General features: G+C 40.5%; 1 protein-coding gene across 1 annotated transcript in view; it reads left to right on the top strand.

Annotated features, from left to right (window-relative positions):
- The window catches only part of LOC140481701 (uncharacterized), a 58,442-nt gene extending 42,107 nt beyond the window's left edge, over positions 1-16,335 (top strand). The window contains exons 4-8 of the mRNA XM_072578274.1: positions 8,740-8,796; positions 8,944-9,030; positions 15,797-15,906; positions 15,980-16,127; positions 16,220-16,335. Coding sequence (XP_072434375.1) covers positions 8,740-8,796; positions 8,944-9,030; positions 15,797-15,906; positions 15,980-16,127; positions 16,220-16,335 — 518 coding nt within the window. The remainder of the gene's footprint in view (positions 1-8,739; positions 8,797-8,943; positions 9,031-15,796; positions 15,907-15,979; positions 16,128-16,219) is intronic.
- Positions 16,336-18,247: the final 1,912 nt, after the last annotated feature.

The following is an 18,247-nucleotide window of genomic DNA, read 5'->3' as shown; positions in this document are numbered from 1 at the left end:
CCATGTGCACAGAGACATGTGCACGGTCTTCTCTGGAATAGCAGCATGTAATGAACTATATATCATGTTACAGGGAGCATCCAGATAAGGCAACATATTGATTCGGTGACCATTACACTCAGCGGTCATCAACTGTAAAGATTAAGCCATCTGCTGTTACACAATGAATATTCTTAACATTGTTAACTGGCTTTACATAACGAATACTTTTCACCTTGTTAACTGGCGTTACATACCGAATGCTACTTTGTCTTCTTAAATGGCTCTACATAATGAATGCTTTTCCACCTTGTTAACCCATTACCCTTGCCTGCAGCACTCCATTGTTGATTGTAAGTTCTTATCTGAGTCATGCTCAGCTGAACTTGCTTCACAAAACTCTGAACGGAACTCTTTCCCTGCCTGCTTATACCTGATACACTTTCTCATTCCCTCTGGTATCATTTCATGATAACCAATGGCATTACCAGCTTTCATAAGATTCTGACAACCAGTATTTAAACAAGTTATTGATACACAACATGCAATGATTATAATAACAAAAAAAACCCTAATTCCTTACAGTAAATAGAATTAAGCATCCTCCCATGTGGAAAAAAAATTCATCAGTGAAGTTCTTAAATCCACAGTCCTCAGTGACCACTCCATCTCCTCCAAGTCAACTGGAAACGAGCTAGTTCTCCAAAATTTCCTTCATTAAAGCCCAACCTGAAAACAAAATTCAAGTCTGTCCTTGCACACCACTCCACACACAAGACTCAATTCTTGGATAAGGGCAGTCAAGTATTTAACAAAGCTGACAAGACTTCTGTCCTTGCAGAGATGCTTCAGATGGAGGATACCAGCGCATCTGAGTATGCAGTGCAGCAGCTGCAGCTGCAGGCTAGGTGAACGCAGCATTCTTTGCTGCTTCTGCTCACTCTCTTCTGTCAAATGTAACAAAGCAAACTGGCTGTTGTAATGTTAGCTTGATCAGTAAACCTTCATATCACTTAAATGATCAAAAGACAGGATAAAGCTCACGTGGTTTAATGTCCACAAGAAGGCCACTGACAAAAAGCGAACTGACCTCCTCTTTACTGTTGTTAGCTTCTTCACTTTTCATGCTCATGACTGAGGAGCTGATTGAATCCATTGGATCAGGTTGTGGAAGGGCGGGCGATGGTCCAAAGGTGTGTTTTACCTGTAAATGGAGAAACTCTAGAGAAGATGTTAGGTGCTGAAAGTATCTTTGTATTTCCTCTCTCATTCCTTCCATGCCAAGGTGGTTGTCAGTATGAAGACAATCACACATTTAACTACACTAAATTGTGCCTGCTTATTTCAGTATTCTTTGAATTCATGAAGTCTGTTACTCTGTTCACTATTTATGACATTATCAAAGCTTTATACAATCCTTAAACTTCCTAATTGCCTAAGCAATTCAGTCAATTATAAAGAATCAATGATCCTAAAATCAAACCCTCGGGTACCTCATTTGGGTTATCCAAAAATTATTTGCTTTTAACAAATTGATACTTGGCTAATGTGAAAGCTGACAGGAAAAGTATTTCAAAAGTCTGAAACAGCAAAAAAACTACAATATGTTTCCTGTGCTTTAGCAATTGAAGAGACAGTTTCAGTTCAGATTAAAATTTAAACATTTGTGGGAAACAAATGCTCAATATTTTAAATCATGTTCTCCAAATGAAACATCCCAAATAAGACAGTTGGAATTACTGTGGCAACTTTGGTAGAGATCAGCATTCTTTGAATTTGCAATATAAAGGGAGCCAATGAAGTCTTCATGATAAATAACAGAATTTCAGCAGCTCAGTCTCCAGTTCTCATATTCTTGAGAAAATCTTAACAAAAATTCAAACTCAAAATGCAGTTGTCTTTTTTTGTGAACACTCCACATTAAAACACAGTAGCAGCAAAGATATTTTCATACAATACTCTCATCTAGCTAAAGCATGACCGCTGACCCAACTGTTCCTTTTTAAACAGGCATTGTAGAATCTCAAATATATCAGGGGCTCAAGGCACTCAATCAATTTGTTTTAAGGTTACAAGTTTGATCATTTTAAAAAGGACATAATGTTGTCCAATTTCAATGTAAAAACAAAATCTGCCCCATTACATAGCCCACAAACACAAAATTGAGATCCTGATTCAAACAAGACAAAACAGTTACTTAAAAGGATTTTCTGAACCAGTATTCTCACAAACCAAAATGTTTAAACATCAAGCACACTCAGCATGGCACAATCTACATTGAAACTTTCCTTTTTCAATCCAAGTATTAGTACAACCTTAATTTCAGTGTTTTCTCGCCTTTTTCTTGCATCCTCTCATTGGAATTACACTTATAAAAAGAGAAAGCCCTCGCAGCGGCACTGCAGTCCAAGCCACACTCTTCCCCCAGAACAAAGACGTGCAGAGCCTCAAATTTCACCACTAGGGGACTCCAACCCCTTTCTCACTTTACTTCTCACAGGGACTTGAACCCCACTTAAACACAGAGAGCTCGAAGCTCACTTAAATACAGAGCAGAGGACTTGTACCTCAAATCAGCTCACCCAGTAGACTCGAAACCCAGTATCGTGCAGAGGACTCAAATCTTAATCGCACCCCTCTTCCCCCCCCCCCCCACCCAGTGCAGTGCAGAGGACCCGAACCTCTGCCTGCCAGTGTGCTTGCAAAACTATGTCTCTCGACTGAACAATTACCATTCAAGGAATCTGTAGAATAGAGCGCGATTGAGAAAGGGGACCATTTCTGGCACACAGGAATATCGAGAGGGAACAATGTTTAAAGTCTTACCTTGTGGGTCTGTCCGTCTGAAGACACCGATGTTCCGGGTGGCCACTGACATCCTCCGATTATATCAATCCATTTGGATCCTGCTGACTACGCCAATACTGTCATCCCAATACTGCCGTTGAGATGACTGACCTTCAAAAACCACAACCATTTCCCTTTGTGCCAGGTATGACTCCTAGCAGCAGAGTGTTCTACCTGGGGTTTCCTGGTTCTTTGGCCAAATGCTGCCTTGATATCAAAAGTAGTTGTGTTCACCTCTTTTCTGGAGTTTAACTCTATTCACCATTTATGGACCAAGGCTGTAATAGGATCAGGAGCTCAGTGGCCCTGGTGGGGAACCTGAATTGAAGGTCGGTAAGCAAGTTGTTTCTTCGCAAGTGAAGTGAACGATTGACAACACCTTCCACATTTTGCCTCATGGTAGAGAGTAGACTGTTCAAGCAATAATTGGCTGGATTGGATTTGTCCTGTTCTTTGTGCACAGGACATAGTAGGGCAATTTTTCATGTTGTCAGGTAGATCCCATGTTGTGGTTAGATTGGAACAGTTTGGCTAGTAACTCAGCAAATTTTGCAGCACAAGTCTTCAGTCCAATTGTTGTTGGTTCCCAGAGACTTTGCAGTATTCAGATCCTTCAGCTCTTTGTTGATGTCACAAGGAGCGAATAAAATTGAAGACTGACATCTGTCATGCTGGGTAAAAACAATGACTGCAGATGCTGGAAACCAGAGTCTAGATTAGAGTGGTGCTGGAAAAGCACAGCAGGTCAGGCAGCATCTGAGGAGCAGGAAAATCGGCGTTTCGGGCAAAAGCCCTTCATCTATTCCTGATGAAGGGCTTTTGCCCGAAACATCGATTTTCCTGCTGCTCAGATGCTGCCTGACCTGCTGTACTTTTCCAGCATCACTCTAATCTGTCATGCTGGGGACCTCTGGAGGAAGCTGAGATGGATCAATCACTTGGCACTTTGGACTGAAGATGGATGCAAATCCTTCAGCTTTATCAATTGTACCGAGAATAGGGATATTTGCAAAGCCTCCATCTCCTGTTTGTTTGTAATTTAATTATTCATCACCATTCACAAGCGGATGGTAGACAAGAAGCTTTTAAGACAAAGTAAATATGATACTCCCAATTCTATTATTATACCTCTAACAGCAAGTTTGGAAGCATCGTGGCTAACATTTTCTGAAAGGACATTGACCCTTGCTGAAATGTAGAGCGCACGCAGAGTCATAGAGCTGTATAACACAGAAATAGACACTTTGGGTCAAACTCACCCATGCCATCCAGATATCGTAAATTAATCTAGTCGCATTTGCCAGCATTTAGACCATATCCCTCTAAACACTTCCTGTTGATATACCCAACCAGATGTCTTTTCAACGTTGTAATTTTACCAGCCTCCACCACTTCCTCTGGCAGCTCGTTCCACACACACACCACCCTCTGTGTCTATTGTACTTCAGGACGATGTGGAAATCCCAAGGCAGCTAACTACATGGGAAATGCCCTGAAAATTGAGACTTCTATTGGGTAATTAGCTGATATTTGGAATCCTCTGAATACATTCCCAATTCTGAGTTAGATTCTAAGATTTTGGATAGGTCTGACGTATTTAACTGAGCAGTTACCCAACAAAAGATTGAGGGAATGCAACTTGCTCCAACAGTGTAATTATGAAACTAATCTCACCCACAGGCCCTGAATCACCTCTCAACTCCCTGCCTATCCACCATGGAGAGCTAAGTCCCTTTCAAACCCAATCTATGCCCACCATCCCTGGACTTCTGCCCTAACCTGACCCATCTAACCCCTAACCTTTATCTACTGCTAATCCTGCCCTACTCAGCACCCACCCTCCCGGTCTGACCTGACAACCCCTGACCGAATCCAACTCCCCATCCAACGTACTCTACAGCCTCACTCAATTAACCGCCACCCTACCCATCCGCCACCCTTCGTTCCAGCTGCCTCACGCTACTTTCCCAGACTTACAGCTAGAAATCTTTAAATAGCATGGAACATTAGACTAAAGAAGCAAAGCAATGTTCAGTGGCACTGAATCTTAAAAAGAAATCTTGAAAATCATTGCACTCACATTAATCAATAATAGCGCTAAATGTTTGAAAGGTGAAGAAGAAACAAGGAAAAGCTTGGTGATATCTAAACAATGCAACAGAAGTTTCAGTGCATTTACTTTTTAATTTACATCCTGGTGCTGTCTTCTGCTGTCAGTACGGACCATTCTCAGAGCCTCTAGCATCATGAGGTATATGGTTCGATCTCCCTTGCACTGTATAAAGACCAACTCAGCAGGCTGCAATCAGGGTATCTGAGACAGGGCAGGTTTACAAGTCTAGATGTAAGAGGACATGTTTTTGTATGATTACCATTGGGCAGATCTATTCTGACAATAATCAGAAACTTATACTCATGGGAGCATTATTAGCTGTAGCAGAGTATACTGTTAAGGTGCTAAAATGAACGTCTCTGCCTTCAGGTAAGTGTGTGTTCAGTTTAACAAGTTATCTACTTTCACCAAAACCTGTCAGATGAAAGGAGGGAAGAGAGGCTGGATCAATCAGGAAGGATATTTACTGGTTTGCCAGGAGAAGCAGACATGTAAACCTCATCATGTCACCTCTACAATCCCAGCTTGCAATCCCCATGGTCACCAGCCTCCACAATCATCAACCCCAGTAATACCCCAGTGCTTCCCCTCATCTCCAGCCTCTTTCTCACTTTTTGTAGTAATTCATTTTCCTGCGAACACATCCCCACCCCACCCACCACGATGCTGTACTTACTCACGCAATCTTGACCCAACAACCACTAAAATCTAAATGCTCCTTGGCTGTGGTCTTGTATACAGTGTATACATTGCACAAGCCAACCTTCCATCTATTGACTCCATCTACACTTCTCACTACCTTGGGAAGGCAGTTAACATCATCAGAGACCCCTTCCACCCCGATTATCACTTTTTCCAACCTCTTCTGTTGGGCAGAAGTTACAACACTTAAACACTCGTAACAGCAAATTCAAGAACAGCTTCTCCCCCATTGTTATCGGACTTCTGAATGGACCTCCAATTTTAAATCTGAATGTTCATCTTCGTGTTTGTGTATTTTCTCTGCGATCGTAACATTATATTCTTTGCTCTGTTCTATTATCCCAATGTAATTTGTGTGATATGATCTGCCTGTACTGCACGCAAAACAAAATTCTTCACTGTAACTAGGTACATGTGACGATAATAAATCAAATCAATGGGATTTCTCTAACAGGAGTAAAGCCTGCCAATTAGATTGGCTTAGAATCAAAGGGTAGAACCCCTAAAGTCTGCTTTCAAAGCCTTCCAAAGAACATTCCATCTAAACCCAGGTGCCCACCCTCTCCTCACATTTCCCATGGCTAATCCAACTAGTGTGCACATCTCTGGACACAATGGGGAAATTTAGCATGGCTAATCCACCTAAGCTGTGTATATTTGAACTGCTGGTGGGAAACCCTTGCAGACCCAGGAGAATGTGAAAACGCGACACAGTCACGCAAGGCTAGAATTGAACCCAAGTCCCTGGTGCCCACCGGCTTCCAGGTAAATACTTTGTTACAGAGCAATTTGTAAGTTACAGAGTAAAACAAAAAGCTGGAGAAACTTACCAGGTCTGGCAGCATCTGTGGAGAGAAAACAGAGTTAGTCTTCCAAGTTCAGTAACCTTTCTTAGTTGAGATTTAAACCTGCACTTAATGCTCAATATGTTGATCAAATGCGTCTGACTTGAGCTCCTGAATTTGATACTTGACAGGAAATTGTTTGTTGACCATAATCAATGTATGAGTTTAATTTGTGTAGTTAAAAATCACTGCTCATTATTGTCTGTTAAAAGCATCAGATTTCAAAATTAATTTTGTATAAGGGATGCAGGAGGATTTACTTGGATCATCCCTCTACAGCATGGAGTTGATAAAGGCTGTATTAACTGTCAAGTAACACTTTCTTGACATCTTTGAACCTGTTGTGATGATGATTCATGGCTTGATATTGACTGTGTTCAGTGTAAACTAGTGTGGTTCAGGAACACCACGTTCGCATGGCAGTCTCTGTAGCGATAGTTGTAGATGAAGACTGTCGCCTGGGAACACATGGGATTCCCCAGCTCCTATTTTCTCTGAAGCTTATTCTTGGCCAGCTGAGGTTTCCATTTCTCCTTGAGGTGGGGTAACCATTGATGCTAGCTTGTCTGTGTCAATATCAATATCTGCCAACTTCACTAGTGAAAGATGGGAATTTTTATAGCAGAGGAATAACTGACCAGGACGTCATGACCTAGTTGTCAATTTACCATTGAGAAGAGCATGATCAAAGAAGATGATCAAAGGTGAGAGGACAAAGATTTTAAAAAGGCATATGGGGCAAATTCTTTATAGCGAGAGTGGTTTGTGTGTGGAAGGAACTTCCAGAGGAAGTTATGGATATGGATACAGTTGCAATGTTTAAACTGCATTTGGATAAGTGCATGTGTAAGAAATGTTTGGAGGGATATGGGCCATGGGCAGGCATGTGAAACTTGTTTGGTTTGGGATTATGGTCAGCATGGACTGATTGGACCGAAGGGTTTGTTTCTGTTGTGGTTCTGTTCGCCGAGCTGGGAATTTGTGTTACAGACGTTTCGTCCCCTGTCTAGGTGACATCCTCAGTGCTTGACAGCCTCCTGTGAAGCGCTTCTGTGATCTTTCCTCCGGCATTTATAGTAAATTGTATCTGCCGCTTCTGGTTGTCAGTTCCAGCTGTCCGCTGCAGTGGTCGGTATATTGGGTCCAGGTTGATGTGCTTGTTGATTGAACCAGTGGATGAGTGCCATGCCTCTAGGAATTCCCTGGCTGTTCATGCATCCATGAGCACCAACTAGCCACGAAATGACATGACCAGCTATCCTTAGTAGCCACACACTCAGATGACAAGCAACATAAGTTCGACTGGGACAACACTACTATTATCGGACAAGCCAAACAGAGAACAGCCAGGGACTTCCTAGAGGCATGGCACTCATCCACTGATTCAAACAATAAGCACATCGACCTGGACCCAATATATGGCCAATGCAGTGGACAGCTGGAACTGACAACCGGAAGCGGCAGATACAAATCACTATAAATGCCAGAGGAAACATCACAGAAGCGCTTCACAGGAAGCTCCCAAGCACTGAGGATGTCACCTAGACAGGGGATGAAACATCTGCAACACAAATTCCCAGCTCGGCGAACAGAACCACAACAACAAGCACCCGAGCTACAAATCTTCTCCCAAAGGTTTGTTTCTGTGCTGTATGCCTATAACTATGAGTTGGTGGCCTAGCCCTGTCAAGGGATGCCAGGCATGAGGAAGTAAAATAGAAACTGTTCATCCTTTTCTTTCCTTCCACTTCTGTGTTGTCCAGGTCTTACTGCTTTGGAGGAGCGTACTGAGGAATAGATTTAATACACTTGCAATTTAAAATTCTCAATCAGGTTGCTGATCTTCCATATGGAGTGATTACACTAACACCTGTTTTCATTAAAAATTAATGTTGAATTTCAAACCACCTCTTGAAGCATGTGGATGGATTAGTAGGCACTCTCACTTCTCATAGGCAGCATAAATAAGGAAGGTGTTCTCTGCTTCACAATCATTGTAAATTAATTCACAGACCAGCAAACCCTGCATTCTTACAATGTAATCTTCTGTCAGTTTTTGTATTTTTACTTCTAAGTAGAATTACATCCAATCAATGCTGATATTGTTTCTAAACAGAATTCAAATTAAAAGCCAATCTACAGAAACCATTAAACAGATTTGTTTTGATTTCTATTGCTCAGACTGCAGTCTGCCTACTTCATGGAATCATGAATGTTAGTGTATTGGTTTGACTTTTATTCCTTCTGCTTTAGAGAAGCAGTCCTTTATGCAGTTGATTGCTGTGCATGATCAAAGACCACTTCTAAAAGGTAATACCATTTAATTACAATTAGTAATTATTAACATTAATATTCGATATATAATAGCATTAATAATAAGTGGAAATGATGTAACTGTGTCCCATTATTGTCTGTGGAACTCACCACTCTGACACTGTCATATTTATGGATTGTTAGTGAATGATTGTCTGAAGTATATGCATGGAAGACCACAGTCAACTTGTCGAGTTGAGCAAAGATCTGTTTCTAATGAAAACAGTAAACGTAAGTACAAATATTGAATTATATCTCATAGATGTTTGGTTTGGAGTTTGAGTTAAAAAGCATCTGCCTTGTTTTTGCCTCTGGCAATGCAGTGTGGGCTAGCCTAGGCAGAATTCCTATGAAAATGGGATATAGAAATGGTTTGCCTTTCAGCTTGGGATTTCCTTGTCTCCTGGCCCAATCTACCGATAGGAATTTAGAAAGAGAGGGTATGTCAGAGAGTAATTTCTGTGTTTATAAATGCACACACGCATATACACCCACCGTCACCCTACCTTTCTCTCTTCATACTTCAACTTTGTCCTCTTCCCATTGGAAGGTGTAGCAATTCTTGATCACATAGGATGCCAGGAAATTACCACCCCAAGTACATAGGCTTTTCACTGGAACATAAGTAATATAAACTATTATAGCCATCTTTCTATTTATCTCTCATACTGACAAGGCCATAAGCACACCAAGATATCAAGCAATCCCTACGGTGTGGAAGCAGGTCAGCCAGTCCATCAAGCCTACAGTAACCCTTCAAAAAATCCCACACAGATCTACCATATCCCTGTCACCCTGCATTCCCCATGGATAATCCATCTAACCTGCACATCTTTGAACTGCCATGATGTACAGCTGCCACTGTTGAACTGGGATGGACAAAGTTAAAAAATTATGCAACACCAGGTTATTACAGAAATATTTCTTATAAGTTCTTTGGTAAAATAGATGATTTATTTATAAAATACAATACAGATACAAAGATTAAACATAGACACAGATAAAAGATGCTTATAAATATGAAAATAATTTCAGTCAAATTTTATTGCTGGCTTGTTACTTGGTCAATGATTCTTTTTCAAAAGGGGAGGTGGTTGAAAATTTGAAGTCAAAGTCAGCAGCAGCGATGGCTTCTGTAATTGAGTGGTTGAAAGTTTCTCCCAAGAACCGGTTCTGAGTGGAAGCGCAGGCTCCTATAATTCAGTTTTATCACCCTGCTGGGATTGGCACTTAGTAGCCTGTTTCAGTACAGCAGCTCTTCACTGTTTTGACTTTATCATCTCTCCTTATTGAGAAGCCTCTCTCCACTGCTGACTCTTGAACCTTTTCTCTTAGGCTATGAGACACTATTTGAAACGTAGCACTATTTAATACACATTAATCTTAAGATGTCTACTATTTTAACATTTGGTGAATTGCTATCCCATAAAGTCAGTAATGCTGCAATTCCCCTGAGGCGTCCTTCCAATATTCTGTTTGTCTTTGAAACTTTGAATTTTGCCACCTTTAAGAATTAATTGTCTTTTCCAAAGATTGATCAAATTATAAGTGGCTTCCTTTTCTGGTTGAATTTTTTTTCATTTCAAACATTTTCAATTTTATTCACAGAAAAAATATATATGGTCACAACCGCAGTTCGGTTCTGTACATTGATATGTGAAGAAAACAAGCAAACGTTGGAGTTTAACTCTATCCCACAAGCAAACTAGAGACAGTTCTGACTTGAACCAGATTTTACAGACATTCATTTGAGGCACTGGGAGGGTCGAATAACTGAACAGTTCCTAATTTAACTTCTGCTGGAAGACCTCAGCACCTCTCTCCCCAGTCCACCTTATTGGCAGCTGCCCCAAGGTTGAGTGTGTCATCAGTTGATCTGTCTTTCTTGCCAGTGAGAATCAGTAGGGACAGTTTCAAGGTTCCTGGGAACCATCTTTTAAGTTGTTGTGTCCACTTTTATAAAGTCAGATTAGCTTTCTTGACAAAATATATATTATTACATGGTCATGTCATCAAGTTACACCATCTGTGATACCACTGAATAAAAATGAATATATACATCGCTGCCCACACTCACGAGAAATCCTCAAAGCCCTCCATTCAGCAATGATTCACAAATATAAAGCACGACGATACAATATTCTTTGAGTAAGAGCATCCTAAAAATCATGAACCCATACATCAAGTAAGCAAACTCTTAATGAGAAATTACAAGGGACACAGGAGTATTGTGGTCACGTCACTGGGTTAGTTATCCAGGCTTATTCTGGAATATGGGTTAAAATCCAACCATGGTAATGGTGAGATTTCAATTCAATAAAAATCTGCAATTAAATAAATGGCGATCAGGTAACCGGTGTTGATTGTTGTAAAAACCTGTCTAGTTCATTAATGTTCTTTAAAGGAAGGCAAGCTACCATGTGATGAGGTTGATGCCCATTCCATGGGATGAAATTAGAAGATGTCCCTGCCCACCCTGGTGTGCTTGAGACCTTGAAGAGCCCAGGCCTACTGAGATCTCCTCCAGAAGAGTAGATACTCTGGGCTCAGAGACAGATGGGACGAGGAGTGCCCGCATGACAATTGACTCACATGGTACATGGTAATACCACACTGTATCCCTGAGGAAAAGGACTGCCTTGTGGGAGATTCAAGTGCCTTGCTCAGCTCTTAACTATCCACCAATGTTCAGGCATCAGAGCAAAGATATGCAGATCCTCATGCATTTGGATCATATGATAAACCTGGCTCTCCATTGGCAGTAGCCAACATCTCCATGGAGGAGACCATGCATTGTTATCAGAGGCCTCTTATCAGCCTTGGACTCAGCATTGATATGGGTATGTGAATGTAATTGAATTGGTGGAAGATTTGGGAGACTGATGATGGTGTGTTCAAAGCTGATTCTGCTGGCCTTCCCTCCTATGATAGTCACCTGAGACTGACAAGAGACACAATAAGGAAAATCTCAGTGTATCACATGCTGGGCTCCATGACTGAACTCCCCTCTGAAGTGAACAGTTCTCTTGTACTTAATTTAAACCCTTCTTTAGAGCCCTAGTGATGATAATCAACAATACGTTAATCCCTGTCCAGTTCTGGTGAAGGTCATCCCAATGGTACAGCCCCATTTTCCTCCCATATTAATCTTTTGAGTCATGCATTCAACTCCATGATCTTTTTTACTCAATGCCAATTTACAGCTCCTCAGTTGCATTCCAGAGATTATTACCTTTGAGATTTGTTTTTAAACTTGGCTGTTCCTATCCCCTCAGCAGAAACATTCTTAATCCTGCTTAGGTTGTTGCTACCCAAAGAGACCGGGACAGCAAGACTTTTCCCCTCCTACTCCTCTCCAGTGCTGAGATGATGCCCATAACCTTGGCACCATGCACGCAACATGACCTTTAGGAGTCTTTCTGTCAACTGCAAAGTACAGTTTGCAGAACCCAGCCCAACCTCCAACCAACCCACACATTTAAAGCCCCTGCACCATGGTTCTGTGGTCAGTTTGTGTTGTGCTTCCTCATAACCCTGCTCATCCACAGAAGCTGCAAGGACAATATGGATGACAGCAAGACCTCCTTTGGATCCTCTATTTGCCTAAGTTGTCCTTGCCCTGTCCTTAACCATGGGCCAATCTGAACGACATAACTTAAGGGCATGGTAGGGATGGCAACTGCCTCCTGGAATAAGGAATCCACATAACAACCCTCCTTAATGTATCACTAAAACTTGGATTCCAGCTCTGTGCTGAAGTTGCTGATGTGGCTGCCTAAGATCACACTACCATCCATGTACTTTCACTGTAGCACATCTGCCTTTTACCCAATTGGGTTTCAAGTTTAGAAACGCCACAACTATATTCCTAAATTTATGGAGTTTAAGTAATTATCCTGCCTACCTTCCACCTTCAGAATCTGATTTTTGTTATCTTCAACTCCTGCTCTCGTACTCCACTTGTTTTGTAAAAAGAACAGAGTGGCATCTCCTCCCTTATTGTACTGAATTCCCTCACTTCCCAAATTCTACAGACAAACACTCTAGGAACTGTACAAGCATTTTGCACAGAGAGAAAAAAAAAAGACCTATCATATTTGTTGCAGTTGTTTACTGAACCATGCAAAACAAATCCTGTCGACTTGCATCTTTGGTTTCCAAATGTTTATGTAATTCTCTTTGAAAGATTCGGTTACCTCTGCCTTAATGACATGCTGTTGTAAAGCAATCACGCTCCAATAACTCTCTGCATGAAGGAAATTCTTCTCACCTCTTTCTTCGCTGTTAGTAGCAATTTTAAATGGATGACCTCTTGTCATTGACGCTACTGCAGAAGCCGATGTTGTCCTGACTAACTTTTTTTTGTGCTTTACTGTAACAGTAATAGCAGAGTCCAATAGATGTGATCTTTGATCCAAAAGATTATTAAAAATGAAACATCTGATACTAATGATTATGAAGTTTCCTTTTCTTTAAATCTGGTAGCAGTAATGTATTTCCATTTTTATACCACATGGTCACCAACTATATTCAACCTTCATCACTGAAAAATAATATAAATGTACAAGCGATTGAGATCCAGCTATGACCAAGAGGAAATGTGAAATAGAGTATACTTATCTGCAATTTCACTATCACACCAAAATATTGAGATGACACAAATTTATTTATTCAGTCACGGGCATCATTGGCTGGCCAGCCTTTATTGCTCATCTCTAGTTGCGCTTGAGAAGGTGGTGGTTAGCTGCTTTCTTGAACAGCTGCAGTCCATATGCTGTAGGTTGACCCACGATTGTCTGCGTGGATTTCCTCCAGGTGCTCCAGTTTCCTCCCACAATCCAAAGATGTGCAGGTTAGGTGAATTGGCCATGCTAAATTGCCCATAGTGTTAAGTGCGTGAGTCAGGGGTAAATATAGGGTAGGGGAATTGGTCTAGGTGGGTTACTGTTCGGAGGGTCGGTGTGGACTTGTTAAGCCGAAGGGCCTGTTTCCATACTGTAGGGAGCCTAATGTAATCTAATTCCCTTAGGGGGGGATTTCCAGGATTTTGACCGAGTGACAGTGATATATTTCCAAGTCAGGACGGTGAGTGGCTTGGAAGGGAACCTGAAGGTGGTGGTGTTCCCATGTATCTGCTGTCCTTGTCCTTCTAGATGGAAGTGGTCGTGGGCTTGGAAGGTGTTGTCTGAGGTGAATTTCTGCAGTGAAGAATTGGTTCTCTTTCAGCTTGAAAATTGACATTGCGAATATCTTGTCGATATCAACCTCTTTCCAGCTTTAGCTTAACGTATACTGTGCTTATCATTATTAAAATATCTGGGGGCACACATAGATAAATGAGAAAGATTTGACTCAAAACAACCACTATTTAAAGGCCAAATAAATACTTTGCACTTATCCAGGCAGAAACATAATTTCCTTCTTTCTTCTCTGACACATTCTCCTCATTGTTTCCCTCTCTCTGTAATTGCTTAAAAACTATTTTATCTCCAAGTTTGTTCATTACTGACAGCAGGTAATTGGCCTGAAGCATCAGGTGAAATTTTGAAATCTTTAATCTTCGGGAGTTTGGCGAGGTCTCAGCAGACAGAGGTTGGTGTGGGCTAGGGCAGATATTCTAGGGAGAGCTGGGAAGTATGTGCAATGCTTTTATAGATGGCTTTTAATCCAGGCACCATATTTGCATCTAACCTGTTGGTTTTCTGAGTGGGTGCAATGATGATGACTTATGAGTCTATATTAGTTGAACTGTTTATAAAGGAACCATAAAAATGACAGTTGAGCGATTGTGCAGATAGTAGAACAAAGGAAGCCACTGTGGTAATGGATTCTTAAATATAGCAAGGCTGCACTTTCAAAGGAGCTTCCCTTCCGATGGGGAGGTAAAGAAAATATCACCTCTTCAGACAGCAAGAAGGCCAAACTGGAGATCACAGCAGATATTATACTGATAGGTGGAAAGCTGACGGTAGTTTAACAAACTTTTGTGGACTGCAGTGTTTAAGAAGGCAATACATCATCATTTTCCTCAAGGGGAACTAGAGTCGAGCAATAAATGCTAACCCAACCAACAAAGCCCAATTGCATGAGAGAATTGAGCAAATAAAAGGGAAGCGATGGCCTAGTAGTATTATTGCTGGACTGCTAATTCAGAGACCCAGGTAATGTTCTGGGGACATGGGTTCAAATCCTGTCATGGCAGAAAGAGGAATTTGAATTCAAGAAAAAATCTGGAATTAAGAGTCTGATATTGTCCATGAATCCATTGCCAATTGTTGGAAAAATCCATCTAGTTCACTAATGTCCTTGAGGGAAGGGAACTGCCATCCTTACCTGGTCTGACCTACATGAGAGTCCAGACCCACAGTAATGTAGTTGACTCTTAATCACCCTCTGGGTAATTAGAGATGGCAATAAATACTGCCTCGCCTAAAACACCCACATCCCACGAACAAATAAAGAAACAAACTTAAAAGAAAATCAGCTGGACTCAATTGCATCCAGATGTGTATATCACCCAACATTGTACTCCCAAACCTCTTCCAGCATATCACTCCTTACACCAACTTACAGGTGTACCCATCACTGATGCTTCCTGTCATCTCATTGAAATATCAGTCCCTGGTAACATCACAAGATACATGCAAACAATGTATCAGCTCAGACACAATTACCTCGGTGGGACTACCAAGACACGCATTTGTCTTAGAGTCAGATCAGATGTTGTGCTCTTATGGTACTTACACATGTATTTTTCAGTTGGAATAATAGTAATCCTGATTCATTTCCCCTCTTGCAGCTCAAGGAGTGCTCAGACCAATCACAATCTGTCTCCAATTACTCTGGCTGAGTTGAGTTAATTCACCACAGACCAGAATACAAACCTGGAATCGTCTTCAGTTTCCTTAGTTACTTTCAATGTTAAAAAAAATACAATATGCAACTTGTCGGCATCTTCTATCATTCACTGATGAGCTCGTCTGAAATTATATTATAGAGGAAACAACTGTCCCATGGATTCTAAGTTTGAAAAATGGAAATGCTCTTGTCAAAAAGGATAACAACAGCTTGATCAAAGAGGCTGGCTACTTTCTGGTATACAGTCAGGCAAGTTGGTTTGTCATTCAGGGATTTAATCAATTGGTAGAGTTCTTGACTTACTATGTTCTTGAATTTCTAGGTGTGGTATAAGGATAATTCATTTACAATGGGACATTTTATCCAGAGGAGAAAGGCCAATAGTGTTGGCAGTGAGCCACGAACTGTGATCCTATTCCGGTGTATTCAAAGCATGTCTGCCTGTTGCCCAAATGATTCTTGCTTTACAGCTGGTAAGGATTTATTTTAGAGCTTGCGTTGGCTTGTTCAAAATGTTGATTTTGTTTTTAACACCGTTTCTGACCAACTATTTATTTGCAATCGGGTATTGCAAAACTTGAAGTGGGCGATGAACTGGAACTTATAATACCACGAATTCAAGCACAAATTGCATTAAAGGGAGATGGGACATTTTGGGGGGCAATAAAACTGCTCTAACTGTTGGTTAAGATAATGGAGACAAAATGGTGTATGTCATTTGAAAAACTGAATCGTGTCCTCTCCATAACAGCTTCCTTCCTGACTTATGATCAACATACGGATGAAAAATATTTCTGTTTCACAGTATCAAAGTGGCTCTGCACAAAAAAGTAAACAAAAGGAACACCTCCAATTAGAATCAGTAAAATTATTTCCATAATTTCTTTTATTGTTTGATGCTTTTTAATGTTAATTGTGTGTGTTCCTCTATTACTGCTTCACTATGAAAATAGTTGTACATACTAAAGAAAAGGATGATGAGAACTAGAGAAAAATAAATGGCTTGGCCAAAAGAGTGCAGCATTGCTTTTAATTATGGTGATCATCACTGATAGTCAGTGTTAGTCTATGGCTCTTGCTCAGTGAAATATTAAAAAAAGGACAGCTAATCTTAGTATCCCAAATTGAACAATGATGCATAAATTCTTTCATGCAAATGTTTGAAAATGTAAATAAAAACCTAAAGAACTGTGGATGCTGTAAATCAGAAACAGAAACAGAAATTGCTGCAAAAGCTCAGCAGGTCTCAGCATCTATGGAGACAGATCAAAGTTAGCATTTCCAGTTGAGTGACCCTTCCTCAGGACTCTTGTTTTATTTTTATTTGGAAATGTAATTGAGTTGTGACACAGCTGTGGCATTTCTGAATGAACAAGTATTGACTGGGACAAAAATTAAATTCAGCCTATATAGTGATTGGTACAAGGATCACTGAGTCTTATTGATGATGAGATCTTTGGCTTAGCTTAACAATCCCAATCAATCAGGGAGCCCTGGCCGACAGATAAGCAAGAGATTCAAAAAAATCTCTTCAATCTAGGGACAGGTTCTGAGCTGGCTGATCAGAGCTCATGTAGTGTAAATGAAGGGTGACTTGGTGATGGGATACTGTAGGGGTGATTGCATTCCTAATAAAAACAGAAGATATTAGAGAAACTCAGCAGGTCTGACAGCATCTCTGGAGAGAGCAACAGTTAACTTTTGAAGTCCAGTCTGACTCTTATTTGGAACTGAAGACAAACCATGCTGGACTCAAACCATTAACTCTGTTTCTCTCTCCAGGGATCCTGCCAGATCTGCTGAATTTAACTGTCATTTTCTGTTTTTCTTTCAGATTTCCAGCATCTGTATTCTCATGGTGTCTGGCAATGACAAAGTCCTGGAAGTAGGCAGCATGCTTTCCCTCCCTCAGCAAAAACATAAACAACAAATAGACAAGCCTACAAAGCTTCAAATAATAAATCACTTTTTAAAAAGTCAAAATTTTCTAAAATTAGCAAGTATTTTTGGTCTTGAAAATGTTTGTCACAATGATAAATGATTTCTTTGGTTTGGAAAGTAAATAAGGGGCTAATACTGTTCAATGTATACACCCTGTCTTGCAATATTTGTGCATGTTTTGCATATCTTGGCTTTCATTAAGTATTTCAGGTTTTGAATCTCTGAAAATTAATTCCTCAAAATAGTAAAGTTTATGTACAGAATTCTGAACTGGGATAAATCATGTAGTTGTTCTAATTGGATTTTGTAATGTAACAAAAATAATTTTAAAAATGTCTTAGAGCTGAATGCCTATATGTTTTGTAACCAAAATAAACGCATTATAAGGTAGCTCAGTTGATCTATTTTTTAATATTGTCTTTAAGGCATATTAAGAGAAGTATGATTATTGTCTAACTCTAACTGTTCTTGAGCTTGGGCTATTTGTCCTACACTTACTGTTTTTTTATATATGGATTTACTTAAAAGATTTTAAAGTTGGTCTAAAAACCGCTGAGCAGCATCACTCTGACTTAATCAACTGGAGTGCTTCGACCCTCCTTCGACTGGAGGGTCGAAGCACTCCAGTGCCTTTGACAATAATTAGCTT

The sequence above is a fragment of the Chiloscyllium punctatum genome, chromosome 9 (genome assembly GCF_047496795.1).
Source record: "Chiloscyllium punctatum isolate Juve2018m chromosome 9, sChiPun1.3, whole genome shotgun sequence".
Lineage (NCBI taxonomy): Eukaryota > Metazoa > Chordata > Chondrichthyes > Orectolobiformes > Hemiscylliidae > Chiloscyllium > Chiloscyllium punctatum.
The sequence above is the reverse complement of the archived record's forward strand: the minus strand, read 5'-3'. Positions and strand labels throughout refer to the sequence as shown.